The sequence below is a fragment of the Paramormyrops kingsleyae genome, chromosome 9 (genome assembly GCF_048594095.1).
Source record: "Paramormyrops kingsleyae isolate MSU_618 chromosome 9, PKINGS_0.4, whole genome shotgun sequence".
NCBI lineage: Eukaryota > Metazoa > Chordata > Actinopteri > Osteoglossiformes > Mormyridae > Paramormyrops > Paramormyrops kingsleyae.
The window spans coordinates 21,330,823-21,343,560 of NC_132805.1; the positions used below are offsets into that span (position 1 = coordinate 21,330,823).

Here is a 12,738-nt window from a genome sequence, read left to right on the forward strand (position 1 = left end):
GCCATTGAGCAAGGCCCTTAACCCCGAGCTCCAGGGGCACCACTGCAGGTGGCTGCCCTTTGCTGCCAAGCTTGCTTTCACCTATATATGTGTCTGTGTATCATGGATAGCAAGATGGAACAGGTGAAAAGAGAATTTCCCCACAGGGATTGTGATTTTAGAGCAAAGGCACCTCTCTCTCTTAAAATCTTAAAAATTACTATAATATAAAACAAAATTAAAAGCAGGTATCTTCAATAACATTTTATTCACAATAATAGCTCCAGGAAATCAAATCATCACTTTTTCAACAATGGGATATTCAAGAAACACCAGAGAAAAAAGAAATGTACACCACTTATTACTCTTCTGTTGTTTCCAGTATACTAGCAGTTTTGTTTTGCAACCATCATCTATTCTATTTTGAAGATTTTACTATTCTCATTGCTTTTCTAAAACACTATGATGTGGTCTCAGATTCAATGGATTGGTGTCCTGATTCATAAAAAACAAGGTTAAGTGTACTCCTTGCAGAATTCACAAACTTCATTGACAAAAGAAGGCCAACCATAACATTTTTACTTGGTATAGACAGCAGAATATTCGATTCTAAGCATAACATTGCAATCATAGGCTTAAATTATCAGTGGAGTTCAATCCAAAATAGATTCTTTTACTTTTTCAATGTTTCTTCTTTGCAGAAGCACAGAATGAGTTCAGATAGATAATGCAAAAGGATACATGACAACCTAGACACTTAGAATGGTCACACGGTGCACTCATATTGCATTCACTAATGATAATTACAACACGCTTAGCTATGTAGTAATGTACAAAACAGCTATTAAAAGAGGGTGCAAGTAATTGTGGAAGCTTTTAAAATCAAATTTACATGAAGAACAAAAATGTCTCATTAAAAGGAAACATTTGGAAAGATATTAAACACACAAGACAACAGATTTTATCTGAAATGTAAACAGCAATACAGTGGTACCTCAGTTCTCTAACTCATTAGAACTGAAATTTCTTAAAAGTCGAACCAACCAGTTCGAAAAAAAATTACCTAGAGCTCGATCTGAATCTCAGAAGTCAAACTGTGAAGATAACTTGTACACGCAGGGAAATGAGTCACGCGGCACGTCTCTCAGCGGAAACAAAGGGTAAAGCTTCTGTCTCAGCCTAGCATTAGCTGTGATAGCACCGTGCATGTTTACACTAACTGAATACATATATTTAGACAGTAAAAATACATTTAGACAATGATAGACAGTAACAGTAATTATTATTATATAATAAAATACATTTAAAAATAAAGATTTCTTATTCATTATTTTAATATTAATAATAAACCATTAATACGTTTAATTATAATAATATTCTTGTGCCGAGTGGGGATGGAACGGAGACAAAGGCGCAGACGTCAGGGTATCGGGGAATACGGTAAGGCAGGCAAACTGCACACGGACAATACAATGACCGGACTGTGGAAACAACCTGAAACGCGTACGAAATACAGAGGGCTAATGAAAACAACTAGAAACAGCTGATCACACGGGGATTACACGCGGGGTTAACGAGTGGGCGTGGGCAGAACACATTATTTGGATACATTTATTTTCTTACTTTACAAATGACTGTTTTGATAAATGTGCTTGGATGTGTTTAGTACAGTATATGCTCTTCTTGTTTTATCCGGTTCATTTTGTGTTTAAATGCTTAAAAAAAAAAAAAAAAAACATATTTCGGTGTAATTTTTTGGGGCCGGGAACCAATTAATTGGTTTTCCATTATTTCTTATGGGGAAAATTCAATCACAACTCGAACTTTTTGGATTCGATCCGGAGATCTGAACGGATTACATTTGAGTTCTGAGGTACCACTGTAATAACATATACCCCAATGAGCCAAAACATTATGACCACTCCCGCACGAACTGAACAATACTGACTATTGCGTAAAAATGGCACGTTTCAAGGTCTAAGAAATGGCAAGGCTTGTGGAATGCTCACGGTCAGCTGTGGTGAATACATACTGAAAGCAATCTGAGGAAGGTAAAACCATGAATCGCCGACAGGTTGTTGGGCAGCCGAAACTTTTCGTATTGTTGTAATGTAGGACCCTGCTGTTTATCGGACTGTGTGGCTGTGGATGGGACTTAGTGGTCCAATCCCACAGCTGCTTCACATGTCCACATGATGCAACAGGAAAACGGGATTCATTGGACCAGGAGACTTGCTTCCAAAGGTCCATGGTTCCAGTTCTGATGCTAGCCTGTCCATTGTAGGTACTTTCACCGGAAGACAGGGGTTGGAATGGATATTGTGTCTGGCCTCCAGCTAATCCTGTGAAAATTGTTTGCCGTTTGTACCAGACGGGATAGCGTTTCTTCACAACTCGCATTGACAAGCACCCTGCCGGTGGTTCATAGTTATTCACTCCTCAGGCCACTTTCAGTAGGTATACACCATGGCTGAACATGAGCATCCTACAAACCTGACCATTTCGGAGATGTTTTGACCTAGTCATTTGGCCATAATGATTTGGCCGTTCAAAGTCACTCAGATCTTTATCCAAGCCCATTTCTTCTGCATGTCATCTATTAGTACTGAATGTTAGCTTACTCTCTAATATATCCCAGGCCATGACAGGTAAAGTTTTCATTGAATAATTAAAACTCACGGAGGTGACACAGTGGTGCAGGGGTTAGCACTGTCACCTCACACCTCTGGAACCTGGGTTTGAGTCTTGGCCAGGGTTCCATGGGTGTGAAGTTTGCATATTCTCCCCATGCCAATGGAGGAATTAAAAATCACTTCACATGGGGGCGGTTAAAATGATTCATCAGTATGTAACTGGTATTGATATTTTAAAAATACTGTGCTTCACATGACAATAAGACATTTGACTTACAAAAGAAGTATAAGCAAATTTGTCCAAGTTGCTGTGTATTCTATGTAAAGAGGCACTGTCACCAACAATGAAAGATTTAGGCTCAGAAGTTTGTCTTAACTAGCCGAATTCAATGAATAAATAATTTGTATCTTCTCATTCAATTCTTATACTCTTCATTACATCCCCTATCCATACACACCCAATTTTGCCAAAGCTCCAACAAGAGTCAAAATGCTTCCCTCTCAGAGAATGACATTCCATAAACAGGGATGGTCCTGCATGCTGCTCAGAGAGTTCCACAGCTTGTGTAACGGCAGTGCTCGTCTGTGGCTGTGACAATGACATCCATCCAGATCCTCATAGCCTCCGGGTTCGGAGCCACCAGGAAGAAGAGGCGCTCATAGGTCTTCACGCAGAAAGTCAGGCTGGGTCGGGGAGACTGAGCAACAAACAATAGTACGGGACCCAAGTCAATGTGAATGGAATCATAATATTCTCATGAAACATTAACTGTCAATACTGCCACAAAAACATAACATAAAAGTTAAACTTTGTTTCAAATGCCAGGAAAACCATTAAACCTAAGTAGAAAAGGGGCTGTCGGGGAAGAGCATTGCATGTGGGGGAAGAGTCCTATCTCCCACTCTACCCATCTAATTTGTACTCCTCCCACATTCCCCAAATTCTATAATTTACAGAATTACTGGATGGATCAACTGGAAATGTGAAAGTCAATAAATGTTTTTACCCAAATGTTCTGAGTTGTGATGTGTTACTCTGTAACTGCATCAATTAATTTATTGCACATTCCACTTATATGCACAATTGTTCCCAACCAATAAGTTTGTTAACTTTATTTCTTTGTATGTCTTAATGTCATTTATATTAATTGTAAATATGTCTGGATATTTATTAATCCCATGTAATCCAATCCTGTGAATTGACTGTTAATAAGAACGTCACTCAGCTTTTTATTGTGTAAAAGGAACATATCAGTACAGGCATACAATTAAGTCTGCTGGAGAACCTGAGGATTAGTGTTTGTACCCATCACGTATATATTGTGTGATCACCATGTATTGAAAAATAAAATCCCATGTCCCATTTTGATCCAATATGGGATGTGATTTGTTTTGTATTTTCCAAGTGCATGGTCTTGAGCTCTCTCTCTCTCACTCACACACACACACACACACACACACACACACAAACAGTCTGCGGCCCTTCCAGACCTCCATATATACTATTAGTGTGTACTTCTAGAAATTGTACAGATTGGTGAGTGTGGGACGATTATGGATTAGATTGGCAGAGCAAAAGAGAGGGTTATCCGAGGTTTGTAATAGAAATGGTCTGTTAAGTACAACCATTAATAAGCTAAATATGGTGGAGACAGCTGGTTCATCAGTGAAGGATAGCGATCGATATTATGTTTAAACTTGATCAAGCTTTGATCTTTGTTTCTATGCCACTTAGTCACTTTAAATAGAGTTTCTCAACATTGGGTAAAGTTTTTATTACAAATGTGGCATAAATACATCTTGATGTTTTTTAAATAAAGCGTTTTCACTTTTTTAAACCCTGTGTTTTGGCCCAACTAATCAATTACTTGGTTACATGAACACATGATTAATCAATTGTCAAAATAATTTTTTCCAAAATAATAACAGGGCAGTGTCACATCACTGGAAAATTGCAGAAAAAGAAAAAAAGAAAACCTTCTGGATAGGTTATTTTACTCCCTTGCAGTATGAGACTGCCCATTTGAAGCACTGTAGAAAGATACATTGATATGTCATATTATATCTGTGAGGGAACACTCACAGAAGATGCTGTGCGCAAATGGTCATAATACACCTCCTCTATGGCCTGGAAGTAGATCACACCCTTCAGCTTCCTCTCATCGTGATCTGAGCAGACAGAAGAAAACACGGATTAATATTACATGTTTAGCAATTTTGCTGAACTAACCACCACAATGTAATGTCTGACATCAAAAATTGAGAAAATAAATTAAAAACCTGTGTAGTAGGCTAGTCTCCGATGATCCAGATCAAAAAGGAACCATCTCCTCTTCCAGGTCTTAACTCTGCCCCCACACTTGGTCAGAAAGCCTACACAGCGCCGTGGAGATAGGTAGACCCCCAGGCACTCAGCTACACCATGACCCAGGGACTCCACATGAGCCCGGAGGTCAAATGTTGGATGCAGGGAGAGTGGAAGACACTTAGGAAATAACATACATAGAATTTTCAATTTTAGTGTGATTACAGATTCATACTGAGTCAACAGGCATTCCAAGTTAAGAACATAAGAACATAAGAAATATACAAACGAGAAGAGGCCATTCGGCCCATCGAGCTCGCTTGGGGAGAACTTAACTAATAGCTCAGAGTTGTTAAAATCTTATCTAGCTCTGATTTAAAGGAACCCAAGGATTCAGCTTGCACTACGTTATCAGGAAGACTATTCCATACTCTGACTACACGCTGTGTAAAGAAGTGCTTCCTTAAATCCAGTTTGAAATGTTCTCCCGCTAATTTCCACCTATGGCCACGAGTTCTTGTATTTGAACTAATGCTGAAGTAACTATTCGGTTGAACAGCATCCAAACCTGTTAGAATCTTATAGACCTGGATCATGTCCCCCCTCAGTCTCCTTTGCTTGAGGCTGAACAGATTTAGCTCAAATAACCTTTCCTCGTATGACATTCCTCTAAGACCAGGAATCATTCTTGTGGCCCTACGCTGCACCTTTTCTAAGGCCGCTATGTCCTTTTTAAGATATGGTGACCAAACCTGTACACAATATTCTAGGTGAGGTCTCACCAAGGAATTGTATAATCTTAGCATTACCTCCCTTGACTTAAACTCCACACATCTGGAGATATACCCCAACATCCTATTGGCCTTTTTTATTGCTTCCCCGCACTGGCGAGAATGAGACATGGAAGCATCAACATACACACCAAGGTCTTTCTCATAATCAGCTACCTTTATTTCAGTAGGTCCCATAAAATACCTGTACTTTATATTTCTGCTCCCTACATGGAGTACCTTACATTTGTCTTTGTTAAATTTAAACTCGCTGCTTCCTATCTGTTAACCAGTTATCAATCCAAGTCGCTACAGTTCCTAAAATACCTGTCGCTTTGAGTTTAAGTGAGAGCCTCTTGTGGGGAACAACATCAAAAGCCTTTTGGAAATCTAAATAGATGACATCATAGGCCTTCTTATCATCAACTTCCTGAGTAGCTTCCTTCATTTAATATAATAGGGATGTCTGGCCTTTCCTTGGAATAGTCCAACCTTATATACCTAGGTAAAGCATTTAATTATTAATCAATTGCATCAGTGTAGGTGTCTTTGAGGTGACAAAGAAAAAGAATTAAAAGATTTTTTTTTAAGTTTAAAAACAGCAGAAACATTAATTTTGTGGTTTAACTGGTGATATTAGTTAACTGGCTATTCAGTGTAATGAAAGTTTTAAAAGAGTCATAGAAGAATGCACAACTCATTGCATACTGACACAACAGGGATGGCAACCAATCAGCATCTACACAAACAAAAACATGGCCTGGTATGATGATTCCCCATATACTATTATTAGCTGATAAGTGGATAAGGGTGTGGAGAAAACCACCTGAGTTCATGCATCGTGTTCATGTCATGTGTCAGACTTTATGTCATGTGCCAGACCAGGCAGACTGGTGTTGGCAGGGTGTGTTCATGGCGCTCACTGGGCCCCTTTATAGAAGTGAAGCAACATTTGAATGCTATTTGATAATTGCACACCACTGTTAATTAGAGTGTATCCATCAACAAATTGACCTTGCTTCCTCAGAATGGGCTGCACACTGTCTGTGGTCATTAATAGCCATTGCTTGACAGTACCTCTAGACTTCCCCGAAATGGGCTGTATGCTGTCTGTGATTGTTCTCTATCAGCAGCCGAAAGCGTGTGTTGTTCAGCTGACTCTGAGCACTGAGAATCAGGTGGTCTGGGTCTCCTCTCCTTCTCTGTAGTCTTCCTCTTCTCTTCCTATCATGGACACAAACCATGTTTATTAACCATATTAATGTGAATATCTCAAAAGACAGTTACAGTATCTGTTGTTGATTGTTTATAGCTGTTCCTGAAGAACATTTTGAAGAAACTGACTTTGTTTGTTTATGACTTTTATACAGTACAGCTCCATCTTGTGGTATAACCCATTCATTTACAGTTGCAAAAGAAAGTTTGTGAACCCTTCAGAATTAATTGGTTTAATCAATCATAATACAGTAAGTCTCCAAGATACGAACCAGGGGGGTATTCCATGAAAGTAGCTAAATAAAGCCAGACTTACGCGAAAAAGTGAGACTCAAATTAGCTCTATCTCTAAACTTAGCCTGTCGTTCCACGAACGCAGTTCAGTTTTAACTAATCGAGGCTTATTCAAGGCAGACTTGCATAGTCTCACTTAGTGCGCACACCCGTGATATTTAAGAAGCCCAAATGAATGGATGAACGATAGATCGACCAAATGAGTCGGAAAGTGTTTAAAACGAGATCGGCGTTTCTTTCCGCTGCAGAACAAACGCTGCTGATGGAGCTGTATGAAAAACACAAAGATGTAATTGTTAAAAAAGGCAATACTGTGGCCATAAACATAGCCAGAGTGTTGGCTTGGCAATGCATTACAGACAGATTAAATGTACAAGTTACGTATATGTTGTAAGTGCTTGGCATGGTAGTACAGTGGTTTATGCTGTCGCCTTATAACGTGAAAGTTGCTGGTTCGATTCCCATAACCAGCTGGGTTGAGTTCCCGTGTCATTGTTATTGTATAATATTATTTGATCTCCGTAAAATACTTTCAGTCACATCCGTGTGAAATGTTCTGCACAAATAACCGTATCTTGTCTTTGCTTTTCACTTATAAACTTTCAAAGTAGACTGTGACTAAACAAAATATAAAAATATCTTCCTGTTCATATTATTTTAACAGATTTTCTTTAAATTTCAGTCATTGCATTTCATGTTTGACCTTTGTAAAAGCGTACGCTTTTATTTTACAGTAAAATACCGTTATAACGGACTTCAAGGGACCTGGCAATTAACAGTCCGTTATATCCAGAGTTGCTGTATGCCCAGAACACAACTACACGACATCATTTACTCATGCCACACCCCAGCAGACACACTTGTGGTATAGATTATTATATTGTACATGTAGTAATCCAACTTTACCTAACCAGATACGTGACTATTAATAATCCCGACTACGTACGTATCTGCGCTGGATATCACCGGCACGCCACACGCCTTGTAGGCAGAACTGCATGTCCGTTATAGCCGAACAGAACCACATCTAAAAGCGGCCCTGGAGACGAAATTGTTTGTCCATTATAAGCGAAATTCCGTTATAAGCGAGTCCACTATAACGGGATTTTACTGTAAGTATTTTGGAATTAATTGGAATGCTAAGACGTGATTTTATAGGCTTTATTATATTGATTATGTAGCAATCTCAGCTCTGTTCTCCATATTATGAAAGTATCACGCAGAGCTTTACTTCAGAAAAGATGGTTTTTATTCTCTGCTTTCTCGTCTTGCTTTTACTCACAGCACTGACTACAAGCTTCCATTTTTTTATATACGTATATACAAGACTCATTATCCCGCCAACTCAAACAAAATCATGTCATTTTGGTACACCTTACAAATTAACAAAAAAATCAATCAGATAATGTAAAATATAATGTCAGATGACATATAATTCAACAGATTACATGACATGAATAGTAAAATCGCAGAATGTCGTCCGACGGAACGATCTTTTGGGAATCTGTTCCCACACGGCGGACGTTCTTTGAGACAACGCTAAACTAAGCGAGACAGTTAGCCTGGTCCCGAGCAGACTTGTTCGGAGGTGCAAGTTACCATGGCAGCTCAGCGGGGATTCATTTAAGACACGTTGATGGAACAGAACTCTCACTTAAATAAGACAGACTTAACGAAATAAGCCAGACTTTCCCTTAATCCTGCTTCATGGAATACCCCCCAGTTCTGTTCAGAGAGCGGGTTCACAAGGCCAAAAGTACGCAAGTCCAACAGTCAGCCTAGGCATCCAGCTAATGATGCTCCAACCCTGAACCCCTTATGTACAACTATTTGTACATTCGAAAATGCTTTTAAACGTTAATATTTGTATTTTTTGTTTTAGATTTATGGTGTATTTTAACAAGAAGCCACTGAGAATCATTTTTTATTTCCATTGTTTTTCCATCAGCTGACCTTGCTGAGCTAGCCTACACAACATATGCACACCTAGCCTACTTCTCCTCAACTCCTATTGAAAACATTTACATAAGAAAATGATTTTAAAAGTTAATATCTATTTTTGTTACTGATTTCAGGTGCATTTTAACAAACAATAACAATTGAGTTCTTTTTTTCTCCATTGTTTTCTCTCACTTACCGCTCGCAAGCGAGCCTACGTTACTGTATCAAGAGCATGTATGCACATTTGACTCAGTCAAGCATCAGAGAGAGGAAATAGCTTATGCGCTGCCACAAAATTTGAAATTCTGGCACAATTTTTAATTTTGCAATTATATAAACAATTTTATATTTATTGGACATGTTCGCATTTTTGAATCTTGCATCTTGAAGGTTCATATGTAGAGGATTTTCTGTAAATGGTGTTGATCTGATCACATAAGTCATAATAACAAATCCAATCTGCAAAATGTACTAAGAAATAATTGTACTACTTTTTGTAAATACTGAATACATTCTGATAACATTCAGTCTAGATCAGGAAAAGTATATGAATCTCCTGGCTAATGACTTCTCAAAAAGCACTGAAGTCAGTGAGATTAGATTGGGGGTGTTGGTTGAAGACATAATTTTCATCAAATTACTTTAGTAAATTCATAATTTTAATATTATATTGATAAATATTGGAGAACATCATAACAGACTTGCAGACACAGGTATTCAAACTGTTAAGAAATTGCAGGAGGGTACGGGTCAAGAAAACAAAAACAGAACTGTGTGGGGGCTTGAGGTGGAGGCATACCTAGACTATACTGGCAGAAGTATTGGGACACACCTCCAAATAATTGAATTCCATAGCAACGGGCGTATACAAATCAAGCATCTAGGCCTGTAGACTGCTTCTACAAACATTTGCGAAAGAATGGGTCGCTCTGGAGATCAGTGAATTCAAGTGTGGTACCATGATAGGATGCCACCTGTGCAATAAGTCATTTGTGAAATTTCCTCGCTACTAAATTTTCCACGGTCAACTGTTTGTGGTATTATAACAAAGTGGAAGCAATTGGAAACAACAGCAACTCCACGTAAAATCACAGAGCGGGGACAGCGCATGCTGAGGCAAACAGTGTGCAGAAGTCTCCAACTGTCTGCAGAGTCAATAGCTACAGACCTCCAAACTTTGTGTGGCCTTCAGATTAGCTGAAGATCAGTGTGGAGAGAACTTCATGGAATAGGTTTCCATAGCCGAGCAGCTGCTTCCAAGCCTTACATCAACAAGTGCAATGCAAAGTGTCGGATGAAGTGGTTTAAAGCACGCCACCACTTGACTCCAGAGCATGCCTGACTGCATTGTGCCTAGTGTAAAGGGGATTATGATGTGAGGTTGTTTTTCAGTGGTTGAGCTTGGCCCCTTAGTTCCAGTAAAAGGAACTCTTAATTCTGCACCATTCAAAGCCATTTTGGACAATTTCATGCTCCAAACTTAGTGGGAACAGTTTGGGGAAGGTCCCTACCTATTCCAACATTACTGCGCACCAGTGCACAAAGCAAGGTCCATAAGGGCATGAATGAGGGAGTCTGGTGTGGAGGAACTTGACTGACCTGCACAGAGCCCTGACCTCAACCCAACAGAACACCTTTGGGATGAAATAGAGTGGAGACTGCAAGCCAGGCCTTATCATCCAACATCAGTGCCTGACCTCACAAATGCTCTCCTGGAAGAATGGTCAAAAATTCTCCTAAACTTTGTGTACAGCCATCCCAGAAGAGCCAAAGCTGTTATAGGTGCAAAGGGTATATTAAAGCCTATATATTAAGAATGGTATGTCATTAAAGTTCATGTCTGTGTAAAGGCAGGTATCCCAATACTTTTGGCAATATAGTATATTTTGAAACTGCAACCTTTACAAATATCAAAAATAATGTGAACACACATTCCTGTTCACATGATATGACATTAGCATTTTAAATAAATAAAATGTGTAAAACACAGAGGCACCTAATTTCATGGTGCTAGTTGTGTTAAAACAAAATGTGATGGCAAAGCAATACTTAAAATGAGTAGAAACAGAAAATATGACAATGCATATCTGGAATACGGTTTCACTTTATTTATTGTCAATGGAGATGCATGGCCCTTTGTATGGTTTGTGCATGTACCCTACAGTTGCAAGAAAAAGTATGTGAACCCTTTGGGATTACGTGGAGTTTTGCATGAATTGGTCATAAAATGTGCTCTGATCTTCATCTAAGTCACAACAATAGAAAAACACAGTCTGCTTAAAATAATACTACACAAACATTATATGTTGTCATGTTTTTATTGAACACAACATGTAAACAATCACAGTGCAAGGTGGAAAAAGTATGTGAACCCCTAGCCTAATGCCTTCTCCAAGAGCTAATTGGAGCCAGGAGTCAGCCAACCTTGAGTCCAATCAGTGTGATTATATTGGACGTGTTGCTGAAAGCTGTCCTGCCCTTTAAGAACACACACCAGTTTTGGGTTTACTGGTTTCAAGAAGCACAGCCTGATGTGAACCATGCCTCGCAGAAAAGAGCTCTCAGAAGACCAACGATCAAGAATTGTTGACTTGCATGAAGCTGGAAAGGGTTACAAAAGTATCTCCAAAAGCCTTGATGTTCATGTGTCCACGGTAAGACAGACTGTCTACAAATGGAGGAAGTTCAGCACTGTTGCTACTCTCCCTAGGCGTGGTCGTCCTGTAAAGATGACTGCAAGAGCACAGCGCAGAATCCTTAATGAGGTGAAGAAGAATCCTAGAGTGTCAGCTAAAGACTTACAGAAATCTCTGGCACATGCTAACATTTTTGTTGACACATCTACAATAAGAAAAACATTAAACAAGAATGGAGTACATGGGAGGACACCATGGAGGAAGTTTTTTGCTGTCCAAAAAAAATATTGCAGCATGTTTGAAGTTTGCAAAAGAGCACCTGGATGTTCTACAGCACTACTGGCAAAATATTCTGTGGACAGATGCAACCAAAATTGAGTTGTTTGGAAAAAACACACAACACTATGTGTGGAGAAAAAAAGGCACAGCACACCAACATCAAAACCTCATCCCCACTGTAAAACATGGCGGAGGGAGTATCATGGTTTGGGGCTGCTTTGCTGCCTCAGGGCCTGGACAGATTGTTGTCATTGATGGAAAAATGAATTCCAGAGTTTATCAAGACATTTTGCAGGAAAACGTAAGACCATCTGTCCGCCAACTGAAGCTCCGCAGAGGATGGGTGATGCAACAGGACAATGACCCAAAGCATACAAGTAATTTAACAAAAGAATGGCTTCAACAGAACAAAATACGCCTTCTGAAGTGGCCCAGTCAGAGTCCTGACCTCAACCCGATTGAAATGCTGTGGCATGACCTTAAGAGAGCGATTCACACCAGACATCCCAAGAATATTGCTACACTGAAACAGTTTTCTGAAAAGGAGTGGTCCAAAATTACTCCAGATCGTTGTGCAGGTCTGATCTGCTGTTATTGCTGCCAAAGGAGGGTCAACCAGTTATTAAGTCCAAAGGTTCACATACTTTTTCCACCCTGCACTGTGATTGTTTACATGTTGTGTTCAA

At 39.3% G+C, this 12,738-nt stretch overlaps 1 protein-coding gene across 11 annotated transcripts in view; it reads right to left on the reverse strand.

The window, feature by feature from the left end:
• Positions 1–228: 228 nt before the first annotated feature.
• The window catches only part of LOC111838792 (pleckstrin homology-like domain family B member 2), a 69,461-nt gene continuing 56,951 nt past the window's right edge, over positions 229–12,738 (reverse strand). For all 11 annotated transcript variants that reach the window (XM_072716511.1, XM_072716508.1, XM_072716510.1 and 8 more), the window contains 4 exons: positions 6,765–6,911; positions 4,893–5,097; positions 4,696–4,781; positions 229–3,310 (listed from right to left, as the gene is read on the reverse strand). In XM_072716511.1, the coding sequence (XP_072572612.1) occupies positions 3,158–3,310; positions 4,696–4,781; positions 4,893–5,097; positions 6,765–6,911 (591 nt within the window). In that variant the 3' untranslated portion in view covers positions 229–3,157. The remainder of the gene's footprint in view (positions 3,311–4,695; positions 4,782–4,892; positions 5,098–6,764; positions 6,912–12,738) is intronic.